Genomic DNA, 18225 nt, shown 5'->3' on the forward strand with positions numbered 1-18225 from the left:
GGGTCGATGGGCAGAGGCCAGTGGGATGAGGTTCAACACAGCCAAGTGCCGGGTCCTGCGCTTTGGCCACACCAACCCCATGCAGCGACACAGGCTTGGGGCAGAGTGGCTGGAAAGCTGTGCAGAGGAAAGGCTCTGGGGGTGCTGGTTGATGCTCACCTGAACAGCAGCCAGCAGTGTGCCCAGGTGGCCAAGAAGGCCAGCGGCATCCTGGTTGTGTCAGGAGCAGGGAGGGGATCGTCCCCCTGTGCTCTGCTCTGGTGAGGCCGCACCTGGAGTGCTGTGCTCAGCTTTGGGCCCCTCACTACCAGAAGGACATCGAGGCCCTGGAGCGTGTCTGGAGCAGGGCTACGGAGCTGGTGAAGGGCCTGGGACACAAGGCCTGTGAGGAGCGGCTGAGGGAGCTGGGGGTGTTTGGTCTGGAGAAGAGGAGGCTCAGGGGAGACCTCATTGCTCTTCAGCTATCTGAAAGGAAGGTGTGGGGAGCTGGGGGTCGGCCTTTCCTCACAGGTAGCTAGTGATAGGACCAGAGGGAATGGCCTCAAGTTGTGCCAGGGGAGGTTCAGGTTGGCAATGAGGAGACATTTCTGCTCAGAAAGAGCAGTCAGGCACTGGGACGGGTTGCCCAGGGAGGTGGTGGCGTCACCATCCCTGGGGGTGTTGAAAGCAAGGTTGGACATGGTGCTTGGGGACATGGTTTAGTGGGTGACATTGGTGGTAGGGGGTAGTTGGACCAGATGATCTTGGAGGGCTTTTCCAACCTTAATGGTAATGTGATTCTGTGATTCTCTGAAAGCCAAATTTGTATGAGTGGCAATTGCACTGCTTTCCATGGGCTTATATCCAGGATAGATTTTGCTCAGATCTTCATTCTTGCTACATCATTTCCACTGTTGTTAGTGGAGAAGGCTGAGTGTGACTGAAAATGTTTGCTCTTTCCATGCTCTCATTCTTGCGGGGCTTTCAGCCATTGGAGGAATGGGGAGAAAATTAGTGTTCCTTGTAGCAGGGTGCTTATGTTTTCTAAAGCAGGATTTGAGCTGGTCCAGCTGGTGTATTTTTATTCTGAAAGTTCTACTTCCATATATGTATATATACATATATATGTTTATATGTTATGTGTATACATTTGGTCATGTTTGGCCACTGCAGCAGTCAGCATTCTGAAATGTAAAAGTAAATTTGATAGTAGCTCAAAGAGAGGTGAGGCAGGGCCAGATTCATCTTAGCTGGAGGAGGAGTCTCATGCTTTGGCAGTTCAGTAATGCACAACTTGGCGTGTGGGTCAGCTCAAGGGCACTTCAAACAACCAATTATATTTTCCTTCTATTGATCTATGTAACAGCATTCTGCCATTTAAAAAAGTGCATTGAGTATTCTTACATAGGAACAGACTTCTGAAAATTGGCTGGTGACATGGTGAAGATTTGAAAGTTCACTTCTTCTCCTTTTCCCTTTCCAGGCTTGGAATTTAAAGAGGTATGGGCAAAAATAAATGCACATATGTGCACTGAGCACACAGTTGCGTTCATTCAGTGTTACATATGTATACAGGAAAAAAAAAAAAAGAGCAAGAAAAAAAGACCATAAAAGTCAACCCAGCCAAACAAAAACCCACCAGTTTGCACGGGTGTGCTTATACGTGGAATTCTGACACGTAGGTGCAACCGGAGTGTTGAGGCAGAGATAATGAGTGCACAGAGATGAGACAGGCAGGCTAGATTTCACCAGTGATCTAAACAGCTAAAAATGCTGCCCAGCATTGTGCTCTGATGAGGCGAAATGCTGAATCTGAGTGCAGCTCCTGTAGTATAAGGACAGGAGGAAATTATTTCCATGCTAGGTCCCTTCAGTTCCCCTCAGAATGTGCCACTGCCATGGGGACACCTCACAGTCGCAGGACAGTTCATCTATCAGTCTGTACATCTGCACGACTGCTAGTGCTAAAATATGCTTACTTTTGTCATCCTGAAAAACACAGATTTTAAGCTAGGGCACAGAGCATGTCTCTTCTCTCAGACCACAGTGAGAAGGGTTCAGGAGATATATTTCAGTGAGGATTTGAGAGGAAGTTTTAGGGATGCACTTACTAAATACCAACTTAAACAAGCACAATTTCTCTGAACTGTGTGAGTACACTGCCCAATCTCACAGCTACTTCATGTTAATAGATCGAGATCTCAGTGCTTACAAAACCCTGAAGTCTTTCCTGAACGTGCTGCTCGTCAGTAAGTGATGTGGAGGGTTAGTTTTTTTTACAGGATCACCTTAATGATGCAGAGCTTCTGGGAAAAGTGTGACAGACAATGTCCTTTGGGGGATAGACAAGAAAATCCAAAGTTTTTTTTTTTTTTTAAAGTGCTCAGACCTCTTGACCAGGTTGCAAAGATTCACTGCAGCACCTGTTCTGCTCCGTTTGCACCTTGTCCTCCTACCTTTGGTCCCTCCAAAACCCTCTAGCTCTGCTGCACAGGAGCAAGGCTCACATAGCTCCTGTTCAGTGGGTGCTTAGGAAAAAATACCATAGAAGGAGCAGTGCTGGTGGATTAAGGATCAAACCCCCATGCTGTTCCTCCATTTACTCAGCTGGTGAATTTCATTTCGTGTATGAGGCAGGTAGTGGGAGGCTCATAAACCCTGTGGTAGTTTTCAGTTTGAAAAGGCAATCAAATCCCCCAGCCCTCTTCCAGCCAAATCCTTTTCTTTCTCAGCCAGCTGAGGGAATTTCACCAGCAAGCAGGTTTTGCTGCTTTCTGCCTGCTTGCCGTGATGACAGCTGCGGTTGAAGGCATGCCACACTTGGCAAGGAGAGCTTCTTCCCTGAAGACTAACCATCAGCTGGGGAGGAGCTGCAGCCTCCTAGAGCAAGTGTGACAGACAGCAGTGAGATTTTTATGAATGGGGAAAGTGCTGCTTGCCCAGAAAGACGCGCTATTTTTTTCTTCCTACCTCCCTTTGCATCCCGTTCTCAGGAAACTGTTCATGTTGGCGACACGAATTGTAACTGTGGTTCATTATGGGTGAAAGCCTGTCCTGCTTCTCCAACAGCAGAACCCGTACTGACTTCAGAAAGACCAAGACATAAGCACAGGCTCTGAGACATTCAAAAGTGAAGGCATTTGCTACACATAAATAAATCAACATGAAATTTGGGTAGCTCTTGAACTTTGCAGTGGAAAATTAGCATGAAGGGTTTGGTTTATTAGTGCAGTGCATTTCTGTTTGTTTCTTGATCAGCTCTTACGGAGCTACATGTAAAAACATGAAAAATGTACAAGCTCACATAATTTGGAAGTGGCCAGTGATTTGTTTCTGTTAAGGTGAGAGGTTGTTTTTCTGCTTGAAACCATCAGCCGGAATGTGTGCAGAAGTGATAAGGAAACAGTGACAAATGAACGGTGCTGGAGGAATTCCTCCCTGGTCTAATGGTTTATAACATTGCCAAACTGTCTTGGAGGCTTGCAGAACTTGTCAGAATCTGTGAACCTTTCCACTGTAATTTATACTCTACTCTTTCCTTGAGAGACAGTCAATTAAAAACATGTTTTCCTAACTAAAGGGAAACATGTGCAGTTCATATCAAGGACGGAGGTCTGCCCCTTTCACCAGCGGTAGAGCAGGACACCTAGATGATTCACACACTGCAAACTATCATTGTTTTATATACGCTTTCTTTCTCTCTCTCTCCTTCGTCTTAGTTCACAGTTTGTCTTTCAAGCAGAAAGTAAGTTCAGTAATATGTGAATTGGTATGGAAGTTTCTTACTGAAGAAATTTGCTCCACATTCTCCGACGAATGGAGGCATAGATTTCTGCAGTTGTTGGCTTCAGTCCTTTAGCAATATTATGCATTTGGCATAAGAAATACAATAAAACTCAGTAAAAGAAGCCTTAATATTGTCCATCTCTTGAATCAGATACTCATGCTGTGGTGGTCAAGCCCTTAATTCACAGTGCTCTCAAGCTTTAGCTAGTGGATAGGTTTCCTTACTTGTAAGTATGAAAGGAAAGATCCTTCAAAGTAAACAGTGCTTCTTCCTCAGAGGGTGGTGGAGTAGCAGTCCAAAGTCTGGCCAGGAGAGAGAGGCTGAAACAAAGAGGATTTAAAACATCCTGAATTAACATCCTGATTTTTTTTTTTTAATTTTGTGTTGTTGTTTTCTAGTATGAGAAAGCGTAGGCCAACACATAAGGGTTTGTGACCTCTGTAAAATCACTTAAAAATCAGGTTTAAACTATTGTAAAGTTGGTTTGAAATTTATGTTGCTTGAGATGATTAAATACAGTTTTTCTACACCTCTTTTAATGTTTTAGGGTTTTTATACAGCTAAAAGATTAGCAAGTTACTTCTTATGAATGGCAGTGTTTTTGCACTGTAATTGAATGTGAGAGTCTTGGGCTTCTAGGAAGTGTTGAATAGGCTATCTCAGCTTTGGGATAATATCCCAAGGGTCAGTTAATGTGGTCATGGTTAACATAGCCATGGCTGTGCTGTTCTCTTGAACAAAAAGCAGCGTGGAAGTTCCTGAAATGCTAATAATCAGCAGTGGTAATGGAATGTCAAACGTGCATTTGCATGTTGCATGGGTTTTTCCAGGTTAGTCTCTGTCAGCTTGTCTAATGATACCCAGGGGAGGATGTCCATGGCTGGCTGCCTGTGAGCGTGTGAGAGGACAGGCAACATTTCTTGCCTTCCTTATCACCAAAGGTACCTACCACCCACCCTGAGCCTTAGGGCCACCAAATGCATGTTCCAGCATGTGGATGCTGCTGGAAGACACCCACTTTCCTCCACTAAGCTCTGCTGCTTGATATGTTTCTTCCTTTCAGCTCCTTCCTTGCATCCTCATCTCTGCTGCCTCTCCTCCAGGAGAGCCACATCAAGGATTTCCCCATTTGTCCTGAAGGACCTGCCATGAGGTCCTAACCACAACTCCACTGAAAACCCTCATACACAAGGAGGAAAAGGAGGAGAAGAAGCCGAGGTAGCCAGGTCTTTGTACCCCAATGGTGTTAATTCCTTCTCTGCATGCGTTTATCCTGGTTTATTGTGGCCACAGCTACCAAATGCTGTTGCTACTGGCATCATTGCTTCTTCTCAGGGTCATAATGTAGGGCCTGCTCCTACTGCTATGTGTAAAATAAAGGAAGAATTTTGCTTGTACGAAACGTGCTAAGCCCAGTCCCATCCTAGTAGATGAAAGAGGGAGTGGAGAGGTTGCTATTTTCCATTACCCTTTGGTCACCAAGTAAACCTCGTGTGACAAAACCCTAGTTCTGGGTATTTTCCTTCCCAAATCAAATGATGTTCCAGTTAATGCATTAACACATCTCAAAGAATGGTTTTGCAACAGCAGTGCTTTCTGGCATAGCATGTATTCTGTACACATTACTCACTACAGTGGTATGTTGTAAATGAGGTCGTAAACGCTAAACAAGCAATAAAATCTGATTCTTAATTTAGGGCTCAGATAGCTGTAGTGAATTTCCAGCACCTAGGGATGCTTCAGTCTGTGTTAGATATTGCTAGGCTCTGAGCTGCAGAAAAGTGCTGTGGAAGATTAAGGCTTTGCCATCTGTAATGCAGTTAAAATAGTGTTGTTCACACTGAAGCTGTAGTGTGTTTTTGCCAGCTACTGTATGATTTCGGAGTACACACACGGGCAGGTTATTAAGCGTGAGTCATCTTACTGAATCTTGCCAGTCTGAATGAAGGACTTATATAATCTTTAAAATGTGATTTAGTGAGCAAGAGCAGACTGCCAGCGAGCAGCACACTGTCTGGGTGAGCAGACAAGCTCCCTCTTCAGGAAATCAGGTGGGTAATGATGGATGTGCTAGCTGTCTGCTGTGCTTTCCACAGGGTGAGCCGGCCCCTGCCAAAGCAGCACTGCCGGCTGCTGCTGCAGGTTGTGAACCGAAGACACATTGCTTCTGAAAAACTGATGTCCATGGGTTTTCAGCCCTGCACATACAATCTAGGCTCTGAGAGCTGACCTGATCTCATGTCTGATCTATGGTCTGATTTTTGGGTGGTCCTGTGCAGGCTCAGGTACCCTGAGGATTTTGACCCCTGCCAGGATTGACAATGTATCTTTAAAAAGTTTAAACAAATACCCAGAGAAAACTTTAAAATGTTTAAAAGCTCTGTGTCTGAAAACGATAGCATTTTCCTGTGCCTACTAAGGTTTGCAAGACGGGGACCTTGCTGCAGAGGCACTGGTCATGCAAGCTGTGTTGCAGGTAGCACTGAGATCTGTACCATCGCTGGTGTTTCGTGTGTGTGATAGAAGAAGCTGGAAGTTGAGTTATTGTAGCAGTTCTTCTATCCTAGTGCACCCTGGTTTCAGCTACCACAAACAAAAGAACTAAGAGAAATTAGATTGAATCTTTTAATTTACCAAATTAACTTGTATCGAGAACTGATACTTTGTTCAAAAAACAACCTCTGGCACGATGGGAAATACGGATATCCTTAGATAGGAATACAAGCGTACATTTAATCTCTGTTATTTAAAGAAACCTCAAAATGTTTTCAGCCCAAACTTATCTAAGCAAATATCAAAATTTTGAGTTGTTAGAGCACATATATTTTTGATCGTTTCCAGCAACTCAAATAATCTCCATTTTTAAAAGTAAAACAATAGTGCAAGAAAAGAGAGACCATCTAATTTGGTATTAGTGATAGTTAGGCGAGGGGTGGGGACTATATGTTGGGAGTTATTTGTGATGTACTGACTTTCTTCCATAACTATGGCCCCTGTCTGTGTGGACCTGTTGAACTCAGCTGGAGCTCTGCAGTTGACATTGGTCATGTCCTGCTGAACAGTAAAACTGGGGGAGTTGGTGTTGGCCAGTGGGTGGTGAGCCACTGCGTTGTGCATCACTTGCTTTGGGTATTCTTGGTGTTTTGATATTTGTTCTTCTTTGTGTTATTTTCCCTTCGTTGTTAAACAGTCCTTGTGTCAACCCATGAGTTCTTGTACTTTCTCCTTTTTGCAATTCCCTCTCCCGTCCCTCTGGGGTGAGGGACGGTGAGTGAACGGCTGCGTGGTGCTTAGCTGCCCACCAGGTTAAACCAGAACAACTATTCAGGAAAAGAATGCTACAGCCCTAACAATGGTCTATAAACAATTTCAGCACTTTTTGCTAAGTTATGTTACTATTCCTGTTCTTTCTTTTTTTTTTTTTTTCTTTTTTTTTTCTGAAAGAATGGTTAATGTTTAAATGTGCTTTAATTTTTTCTTCTTTCTTCCCCCTATTCACTTAAGTGAAAGCAGCATCACTTACCTGTGTCACATCTGAATGTATGTTTATGGTGATAAAAGTAGGTATCAGACAAAAAACTGCAAGGTTTGCTAGACAGTCCTAGTGCTGAAGTTCTGGGAAGTTGAGGGCTTGTGGTCTTTTATGGATGAGATTGGACAGTGAAAGGTGAACTTCCTTGCCTTTTCCTTACATTGAAAACTAAAATTTCAGGTCTCCATTTTAATGTCTCCGAAATTCGGTTGAAAAGGGGGTATTTGATACATTAGAGAAACATGCATAAATGATGTAAAATGTCATAAATTTTCATCAGAGGCAGAGGGAATGGCTGAGTTGGTGCTTAGATTGCTGCTTTGATGTTCTAGATAAATTGTATGCCTAAGATTTTATTTAATTTTCATGGCCTAAGTATGAGGAGATAATCACCATTTTTTTTTTTTTTTGGTCTGCATTTTGTCGGAGATTTAAGCTTCAAATCATACTGCCCCTAATGCTGAACTTGGCTGAGCTTAAGAAGCCACTTCTTATTTCAGCCGTGTATTGCAGCGTGGGTTTAAGCGCAGGTTTTCCAGGCAGGATGAGCAAAAGGGGCTTCTGAGAAGCGTGTTTTGGAGCGCGTGAGGTGAGAGTAAAGCAGGCTGAGCAGGGGCCGTGCTCTGGGAGTGCTGAAAAGCAGGGTTTTGCTCTCTCTTCGCAGGCGAGCAGCAAGCATGAGCGTGGCAGCACGCGAGCGTGGGCGCCGCCACCCTGTGATCTGAGCCCCGTCCCCAGCTGACTTCCCGGCCCGCCGGGCACTGCCCGTCCCGCACCATGGAGGACTGCCTTCACACCTCCTCCGAAAACCTGTCCAAGCTGGTGAGCTGGGCCCACAGCCACGGGACCATCTGCAGCCTCATCCCCAACCTCAAGCACCTGCTGTCCGAGGGGGCCCACGGCAACCTGACGGCCATGTGGGGCTGCAGCGCCGGCCATGCCTACCACTGGCCCCTGGCCGCCACGTGCCGGGCGGGCTCACAGGAGCGTGTCTGCTTCCAGGACAGCCGCAGCTTCAACTCGGACAGCCCCAGCATGCTGGGGGTGCCCTCAGAGGCTCAGGCCAGCCCCTTGGAGCGCTACCCGGGCCGGCCGGGGAAAGCCAAGCTGGACTGCACCCGCACCCGCGACTCCTGCGACTTCTCCTACTGCAGCGAGCCCTCGGAGCTGGGTGAGGCGGTGGAGGAGTACGAGGATGAGGCCACGCTCTTTGACATGGTCTGCGAGTCCTCAGTGACTGATGAGGACAGCGACTTCGAGCCTCATCCCCACCGTGCCCCCAGTGGCCCTCGGAAGCGGCCGCCCGCCGTCCTCCCCGCCGCCGCCCATGCCCAGCCTGCTGACGAGGGGGGCGGCGAGGTGCTCCTCAAGAAGATCAAGCAGGAGCTGCCTGAGGACTACTACATCGTGGCCAATGCCGAGCTGACGGCTGGCGCCGACGGGCCAGCACTGGCCCTCACCCAGATGTCCAAGCCCAAGCCACCAGCGCAGGCTGGACCCTCTGGCATGGTTGCCACCAGGACCCTACCCCTGCCTGCTGCTGGCCCAGACCCCGACCCACCACATCTCTGCTCCTCCCCACCTGGGCCACCCCGGCTCCCTGCTCAGAGGCCACCCCGGGGTGCCCTGGCCTCCCCAGCCCGGGGTACGGCTGGTGGCGTCCCCTCGGCCACCCTGCAGGTGCCAGCCACCAGCTCCAACGCCACTGCCATGGGGAAGGCCATCAGCATCCCGCTATCAGCCCTGCAGCTGCCCGGACAGGAGGAGACCCCGGCCACCGAGGAGACCCCACCGCCCGCCCTGCAGTCAGCCCCAGGGGGCGAAGCAGCAGCATCGCCCTCAGTGAGCACAGAGCCCGAGGTCAGCTCCAGCCAGCAGCAGCCCCCCGCCGCCCCCGCTGCCACCCCTGAGGCAGCAGCGCCGTCGATGCCAGGTAGGAGGCTGGGGGGGTGGGAGACGTATTTTGGGGGGATGGGCACCCTGGCTAAATGTCAGGGGACACATAAGGAGGAGCCCCGCTGAGCTGCGGGTTCATAAGAAGGCAGATAGGGAGCTGCCAGCCTGGGAGAGGATCTGGAGGACCACCCCCTGTGAGGAAATTGCAGGTGCCATGAGGAAATGCATCTTTTAGGACAGGTTTTTAGGTCTGCGGGGTGTAGCTGTGTGCTGGGAGCTCTGCCTGAGAGAGGTGTGCAGCCTAGAAGAGTATCTGGAGGGAGATCTTCCCTGTTATAAACCTTTATCACATTTTCCTGACCTGCAAATCAGAGCAGCACACAGAGACCTGAAGGACAACCACAGTGTTAACCATGAAATTGATAACACAAGCTGTAATCCAGTAATTTTTCTTTTTTTTTCCCCATTCTCAATGGAAGTTCTCAGCCTCCTTCCTTTTTTCCATCTCCCAGTGCTGCCAAAGCGTTGAGAAATGGCACAGACATTAGCAGATAAAGAGCATCCTGATTCAGCATGCTTCTGCTGAATGATTGCCACATGCCAGTCTGTCTGCAGGACAGCTCAGTGCTGGCCACAGGCATTGGTGTGGGGAGGAAGCCTCCAGCTCTCTCTGGACCCAAGTGTAGGCGGTGCTGCCTTTGCTCTTCCAGGTGGTGAATGGTGCCTTCCCGGGGTGAGGACAAGGCTGGAGGGAGTTACCTATATGCATTCCCTGTGGTAGCTACTTTAAACCCTAAAAACAATTACTTTAACAGCCTGGACAAACCCAGCCACCCTGAAAAACAGTTGAACACTATTAAATCTATTAATTAACAAGAACCTGCAAATCTTGTTACCAGATAAAACATCCAGCGTATTTAAATACACAGTTTTACAAGGTAAAACCCCACAAAGCTCTACAAATTAAAAGAGATGGTGGTTGTCTTGGTTACAGCAAAGCAAATTTCTCTTTGGGACTCCCATTTCTGCATCTTTGAGAAGTTGCTTTGCAGCAGTCCTGTCATATAACACCCCATGTGGAAATCCCAATGAAAAGCTCCAGCTGACACATAGCTGAGTCTGCTTGGCTAAATATGAGAGATGTGGGTTACCTGATGTGAATCCAGATTGCATGGTAAACCTACTTACTCTGTTTTCTTCAGTTTGTAGTACATAACTGATGTGTGTAGTAGAGTTGCTTTCTACCAGCCAGCCCCTCCAGCTTGCTCAGCCTCCAGCTTGCAGGCTGGGACACGTGAATACAAACCTAGGCAGATTTTTGCCGTGTGTGTGTGTGCTATCTTGGAGAGTGATTTGCTTTCAACAGAGTCATTAAAATCAACAAAACCCTTCAAACTGCTCTTGTCAGGATTTGATCGGGGAAGACCTGCAGCCTGTTTATTTCTGAGTGCTCTTCTCCATCCTCAGAAGCCAGGTGAGGCCAGCAGTTGTTGCCCCTGAGGGCTAAACCTTACAAGAATGGACACAATGCCACATTTTCACATGTACGCAGTTTCCAGATTAGGGTTGTTCTACACCTAGCGTCTCACTGTGAGGACAAAGTGATACTGCATCTAGATTTACACCCACTGTGTAAATCCCTCCTAGCTTCCCAGTGCTGCTTGCATAGACAGCAACGTTACATCAGCACCCTGCCTGAATTCCATTCCAGTCATCTATGTCCTCAATACTTAAATTTCTTGTGTTCTCAGGAAGTGTTATGCAGTGTCAGCCTGGTACAGTGTTGTAATATGCTGTTGCTGTACTCAAAGGTAGCTGCATTTCATCAAGGGTAAAGTGATTGATACACGACTATAATGTGATACTCACATCAGGGAAGTCTTGATTGCTATAGATCCTCCTCCTTTGGCAATGAAGTGCTGGCATTAATAAATCTTCGAGCTGCAGAGAAGTGAGCAAGTGAATTTATTGCAGATACGTGGTTCTGCACAGCATATTCTTTCAGCTGGAATCTGGGGGTCTGATTAAAGACTATAGCACGCTTATTGTTTATGTAGAGTGATTTTGTTAGGTTGTCTCTTTACTTTACAAAGAGGGATGTACTGGAAGTGGTGCATGATATATAAAATTTGAGCAATATTGAACTACAAGAGAATGTTTATATGTACTACATAAAAACGTTTCTTTCCTAAACAGACAGGCAATGATGAGTATAATTCTTACATAAAAGATGTCAGGAAGTAATTATACCAAGGAGCCTAGAGCTATTGTTAGTTTATAGACTCAGTTGATGTTTTGACAAACGAATGAAGATACAGTTAAAAGGGAGCAAGGAATTTAAATTCTTCCTTTTCCTCTACCAAGCATTGCTTAATTTTAGAATAAGATACAAAGCCTTGCTCCTGGTCCCATTATAATTGCTCATGTGTTTATGAGGTCTTTGCGGGACCAAGACCTCAGGTGGTTAGTTGTGATTAAAGAGTGTGATCAAACCAGCAGGAAATATGACTTTGAATTTTAGGTTAAGTCACACATCTTTGTATTTTTGTGGGTGACACAACTGATAGTTAGCATACATGGGACTCTCTTAGGTCAGGAAAGTTTGAGCAAGATTCTCTAATAGATCAGAAATATCGATATATGTTAGCTCTGGCCAATGTAATCTACACGGTAGTTTTGGACTGGTTTCTCTTTTAAACATTTTCTTTTTTTTTTTTTTTTTTTTTTTGTCCTTAACTCTCTTTAATTACCCTGTGGCACCCAAATGTTGCAGGGATTTAGCAGAGGCATTTTAATGCATTATAAGTGAAGTGGCATCCCGGGATTCAGTGAGGTTAGATTCTGATTTCTGTTGGATTCAAGTCTTCATCCAAGCATTGCAGAATATACTGCATTATTTTTGTTAAACTCCAGCCATAATACATCGACATTCATCTGTAAATTTTCTGGTTGGGTTTGACTGCTTTGTTAGCAAAGGCTTCAAGAATATGTGTAGGTACTACTTAAGAGACCTACCTCTGAGAAGAGAGAGATTTCTGTAATGGTGGAGAGCTGGGAATCTCTGCAGTTTCTACTTCCCAAATAGCCTCTTTTGTCTTTCCCTTTTGCTGAACTTGCTCTGTTTTTTCTGTCCAAGAACCAGCAAGGGCAGGGTGGGTCACGTCAATGAAGATAGGTGAGTAAGAAACAGGATGCTTTAGGTTGCAGTACATACAACCTAGAAAAATCATCATTTAGATGTCTGAAACAAGTGGAAAAAATGTTGTAACTGCAGGAGGATATGGAAGAAGCCTATGGCTTGGAGGAAGATAGAGCTTACGGTGTAGGAAGGCAAATATTGATCCCCAGGGAGGCAGGAGTCTCTTTGTAAGCAGAATAGCTGAGGTGTTTGTGAAGAATCCTCACCTTCCATCTGAAGAGTGAGGGTGGAGACATGAGTTGGGTTGACAAGACAGTGCAGCACCGTATCTCTGGTCCAACACTAATCTAACACTATAAACACAGGAGGAGCAAAGGGTTCTGCGAGGAGACACTAAAAAGGTGTGAAATCCATCTGTGCAAAGTGTGCAGCAGCCAAGGAGTTGTCAGTAGGGATGGAAAACCAAAACACCGTATAAATGAAGTGACAAATTTTGTTGTTTCTGTCAGAAGCGTGGCAAATCATGTTCTGTGGGTACCAGCACAACGCCAGTGTGCGTATGCATTGATGGCCTGGCTGGGCTGCAAAGTGGTGCTTTACATGTACAAGCTTTTGCAGAGTTTGGGGAGGAAACAAGGTGTCCACAAACACCAGTGGATTCTCAGTGTGCTTCACACTGTCCCATGGGCACCAAACCGAACCCGTGGTCGTGAACGCGTGCCATGATGGATGGTGCCATGGCCTGGGCCTTGCTGAGGTCTCTGCTCTGCTTTCCTTCCTGGTCCTTCCCTTTCTGTGTCTGGTTTTCAGGATCCCAGAGCAGCGTGTCACTCACTCTTGCCAACTTTTTTCTCCTTTCCCTGACCTGAGCATGATCATTAAAAGATACGGTGCCTCCGGGGGTGGTCTGATGTTTGTTTGCAGCTTTCAAGTTGAATGTTTTAAAGCATTTCTCTCCAACCAAAAGAACTGAGACCTTTCTCTCTCTGCAGTTGTGTGGGTTTCAATTAAATGGGAGCTGAGATCCTTGTGTGATCATAGGACTCGTTGATTTGGACCTCTTAGATGAACATCAAAATGTTAAGAGATTTAGGGGAGAAAGAAGTCCCCCGACTTCACGGATTGCTAACAGTGCCCAGGTTAGGCTTAAACTCCAAAATCGCTGTTAACACTGCAAGCAGAAAAGTATATCAGCTAGCACATTCCAAAGAAGCTCAAACAATAAAAAACAATGCCTTTTTTTGGAGGTATATGAAGCATCAGCCATATATCCAGAAAGGCCAAATTAATCCCTGCTGTAATTCTTCCAAGTCCTATGGAACGGTGCCAGGAAGGAATGTAACACAAGGCAAATAACCAGTCAAGGAAAGTTACAAAACTTTATTTAAGCTCTTCCAAGAACACTCAAATAATTGCTGATAGGTCTCTGTATATATAATCTACATACAAAGATTGATGACTTTTGGCTAAGGGGACCGCTGGAGCCTGCCTTCAGGGACTCACACTGCTGAATGTGGTCAAATGAACGATTAAACTGTTTTAGGGGTGAGACAGTCTCCTTCTCTTTGTGTCGGAGTGAAGAGTTCAGAGCCCACTAGTGACTCTTTATGCCCCATAATTGATTTCTTTTCTTGCTCCGCTAGCTCAAGTAAAAATAGTAAGTTCTGAGACAGATAATTACCCCCAAAAAGTACTTTTATTTTTTAAAGTTGCAAGTACCTTGCTTATTCAGAAGAATAAAATCAGATAATTAGGCTTTTACTAATCAGAAAAAGGAAGGCAGTGAGTTGATTAACCACCTCCTGCACTGCCTCTGCTCTCTGATCTTGCAGCATGGATTTGCCAGGCCTCTCCCACTCTTAGTTATCTGTATTCAAATGCTGCTAGCTGATAAACCATTGATTTGGGGACTTTAGTCTGGAATTTCTGCTTATAAGGCTGATGTTACTTGTCTTTACGATATTGTAAGGGAGTTCTGTTTAAAAGCAGGATAATATCATAAAAAGGACAAATTCAGCCTCTGAAATGTAGTCGTGTACTTGCATTCATCATTGAGGTCTACAGCATGCCAATCAAATCTGAAAAATTTTAATCTTTGTACTAATAATGGTAATGTGGGAGTATGTTTTATGAGTCTACTCCTACAAAAAGGAGTTATCGTGTTATTAACTCTTGCAGGAGAACTCTGAAAGGAAGACTTAGCAAGTACTATAACATCTCTAGATGTTTTCAGAAATTTATTTATCACCATTTCAAACTCCACGTGTTTTCTTTATTGGAAATTTCATGCAGACGCAGAAGGCTCTTGACAGCATCTTGCACCCGTGATGACCAACAGCAGACTTCTCATGCAGAGGGAGATCTTCTTGCTGCCCTGAATGTTAAATATTTGTTAAACAAAGCGACTGTGCACCCAAATGATGAGGCTGCTGCTTTTCTTGACTGCAGGGCTTGTTTCCTGTGTTCCCCCAGGACCTCCCCTGCATGGGACGCCCTGCAGCAGGCAGAGCCATCTCCTGGCAGCAGTGCTGAGGATATACCTGTGCATCTTGCCAGAGGGTGTTCGTGCATGCTCATGCTGAGCATAGGTTGGTCTGGGAGAAGTCTGAGGATAGGGGTTGGGTAGTAAAAGTAAAGGAAAAGAAGTTTAGGCCTGGCAGTTCACTGTAACAGGTGAGGAGTGGTATTTTCCATCCAGTCTGTGGTGATTCTATGCCTGTAGCCTAGAAGGGAGTGGAATGCCCCCAAAAAGGTCCATTGCACCCATGTCCCAGCAGGATTTAAGGATTAAGTCTGTAAAACATGTAGAGTTAAGCTGGCTGTCAGGAATATTTTCTGGGGCTCTGAGCAGAAGAATTGCATCACAGGGAATTAGGGAAACTTCATTTAAATGTATGTTTTCAGTTTAAAATACCAAAGTACAAGCAGTATTAAGTATTGCATCAGAAGAGAAACTGGCAACTTCAATAATTGGCTGTGTGGCTGTGTTCTAGAGCAGCACGGCTCATTGCAGATTTAGAAATGTTCCCTTTCCCCCATTGCTCCAGCATCAGAGTCAGAAAAAAAAAAAAAATGAGGCAGGAGAGAGAAGGAGAAAACAGCCAGTTTTGCAAGACCAACATGAACTAGATGCTGTGCTCATCACTTCTTCTTCTGTCCTGTGATACTGATATGTAAAGGAAGAAAATAAGTCTGGTGGTGGTTCCAGCAGTCCTGTAAACGTATGGAAACAACAAAGGAAACTGGACAAGTCTCTACTGGGTATCTCTTTATTTTGGGGAAATAGAAGATAGTTTAACATGACATTTTTGATCAGAGATCTATATTGCTTGTGTGGTCTTTGCAATTGCTCTAGTTTTAGACCTGTTCTCATCGTATGATTTGTGAGTCTCTGAGCAGGAAAAGAGAGGCAGAATGAGATCAGATTGGGATCTGCAGGGGTGACAGAGCACAGCAGCACTGACCCCGGAAGGGCCTCAGACACGCGCTCCCCTTTTGCGCTTCAGATGGGGTGCTGGGACAGAAAGGGAACACAGGACATGGCCTTTAGGTCAGGATACTTTCTGAGAGTGTCTTTGCACTGTGGATAAGGCCAGTACGTAGTAAATTTGTCTGCAGAAGAACTGTTTCACCTATGTATTCTAGGTTCAAACCTTCAATAGTGGCAGAAAACCTTGGGAAAAAAAATGTTTTCACCTGTCTCCGTGATGGGAGCATGCCATTTCTGCATAAGATGTTCTGTGAAGCCAGCACACATGGATGTCTCGTTTTATTTTTCTCTTGGTTGAGTCTTGTTTCTTTATTTGAACGGGGCCTGTGGCTGCTATGGAACAGGCAGGCAGAGCTGTATTTTCATTTCCCAATTGAGTCAGCTCTTGTCCGGAGCCAGGAGATGCTTCCCAGCATCTGAAGCCGGTGCTGGTCATCACACCAACCTTGTGTTAGAGGCAGCAGATCCCTGAACCTTGCTCCCACCAGATCCTGCCCTTTGTGGGAGCTTGTGTGTTGTGGAGAAATTGGTTCTGAGCTTGTCTTTGCCATCTGTGCCATCGAAACCTCTACAGCTCCTTGTTGCCTGTGGGAAACACATGTGCAGGTCAGGCATGCAAGCTCTGCATTCAAGTCTCCGAAGGACCAAGCAGGCTACCAGGTAAATAAGAACTGGACAGTTTGAAAGATTAAAAGTAACCAGAAAACCAAGCAGCAAGTATGCAGTTAAATATTTTATCATGAAACCTTCTAAGATTTATTTTTTTTTTTATGAACACCCCCAAAACCTTCTGCTAGAAGCTCTTTCCTTAAAGAAAGAAAAAGGTGTTTTATTGTTGTTTTCATTTGTTTGTTGGCAGCTGCACACAGGTTGCTCAAATTTGGTGTGGAAAATCACACTAGCAGCTTCCCTAAATTACTTCAATTTTTTTTCTGGCATATATTCTGGCTTTCCTATGGTAACTGACATCTCTGTACCCATTATTGTTTTTACATTTGTTAGAGGTTAGTGAATGTAGACTTGCCATTTTATAACCCTGTATTTCTGTAAATCTCTGCAATAGATCACAAGTTCATTTAAAAGTGAACTTTAAAAGAATTTAAATATTTTTGTGCCATCTATCTTCGTTTAAAAGCTTGATTAATTGGGCTTGGTATTTTTATGCAAGCTGCAGGTAGGACCATTTTTCAGTAATATGTTGAGTTTATTTGAGTGTATCCCAGGTGTTTTTTTTGTCTGAAGATGTTTTCCTGTATCCCGGTGTAATGCCTTTTGTCTACCAAGCTCACTTCTGTGCAGAAGTACTCTGCTACCCCTTAAAAGATTTTATGTGGGCATTCAGTAAGTAAGTAAATGCAGTTTTCCCCTGCAAGCTACGCGATAAGCCTGTGGAAATGCACCTGCTCCTTGCAGTAATGCACCTTGCAGTGATGGGGTTGTATTCACTTTCGGGGAAAAACGTATGGAAAATCTTTCTTAAAGATGTGGTGCTGACTTTGCCTTGTGAAACACGGACATAGTCACTGTTGGGAGCTGATCTCAACACTCAGCTGATGCATCCCCCAGAGGGGAGCCAGCCTGCTTCCAGGGAGCAAAGTGCAGAAGAGCAAATGTTAAAGAGCAAAGGCTGAGGCTCCCGCCTGCTCAAACAAATGTAAGTTTCAGGCTGAGACTCAAGAAATTCATTGTCTCTGTCTCATTCCTAACATATACCTGTCGCTCCCATTGACTTCAGGAACAGCGAGGGCACATGCACACATGCACAGAAGGACCGCACGTGCCCCTGTTGGTTAAACTAAGGGTATATTTAGGCAGGCAGTGACACTGTGGTCTGCTGTTGCTTTTCGTTAACGAGATCTTCATGATGAAAACATCGCTTGAAAGCATACAACCATGGATTAATGATACTTAATAATTTACTTGCTAATTTGTCCTTGGAAATAAGAAGAACAAAAACTGACCTTCTGTTGTGCAGGGAAGGAAAAAAATCGATTCAGAGATAATCTGACCCAGGTCACATCACTCCAGGGCAAAATCTGAATGTGCTTCTTTGCTGAGCTATTTTGAGCAGGACATAACAGTACCCAAAGATACTGCCCGTGAAAGATCAGGACTTCCATCTCTGGTCTCTGAGTGGCTTGCTTCATTTTTCTGTTTGCTATCACCTTTGCCCTAGCTGGATATTTTCCTAATCTCTTCTTTAGTCTGGTGGCTGCTGAAGGATATCTGTCTGAACGAGCAACAAACAGAACCACGGGTACTTCTGTACGTGAGTACTTCCACCCTGACCATGACTTGGAGCAGTCTTCTTCTGAGTGTGATGAGCACTGTACATCAGTCACATGGATGTCCCAAGTTATGGGGAATTTATTCTGTCAATGACTCTGGCTGTTTGGGGCTTA

General features: G+C 45.3%; 1 protein-coding gene and 1 long non-coding RNA gene across 12 annotated transcripts in view; one reads left to right on the top strand and one right to left on the bottom strand.

Annotated features, from left to right (window-relative positions):
• Window positions 1-18225, top strand: part of KIAA1958 (KIAA1958 ortholog) — a 57920-nt gene that overhangs the window by 19251 nt on the left and 20444 nt on the right. For 10 of the 11 annotated variants that reach the window (XM_068666182.1, XM_068666193.1, XM_068666187.1 and 7 more), the window contains exon 2: window positions 7963-9231. In XM_068666182.1, coding sequence (XP_068522283.1) covers window positions 8076-9231 — 1156 coding nt within the window. In that variant the 5' untranslated portion in view covers window positions 7963-8075. Of the gene's footprint in view, window positions 1-5515; window positions 5818-7962; window positions 9232-18225 lie in introns of those variants that run through there. The other variant, XM_068666189.1, reaches the window with a different exon arrangement.
• LOC137847746 (uncharacterized) lies at window positions 16125-17875 on the bottom strand. Its single transcript, XR_011091058.1, has 2 exons — window positions 17785-17875; window positions 16125-16408 (listed from the first exon to the last, which is right to left on the bottom strand). It is a non-coding gene; the product is annotated as an uncharacterized lncRNA (long non-coding RNA).

This window comes from Anas acuta, chromosome Z, assembly GCF_963932015.1.
Source record: "Anas acuta chromosome Z, bAnaAcu1.1, whole genome shotgun sequence".
NCBI classification, from domain to species: Eukaryota; Metazoa; Chordata; class Aves; order Anseriformes; family Anatidae; genus Anas; species Anas acuta.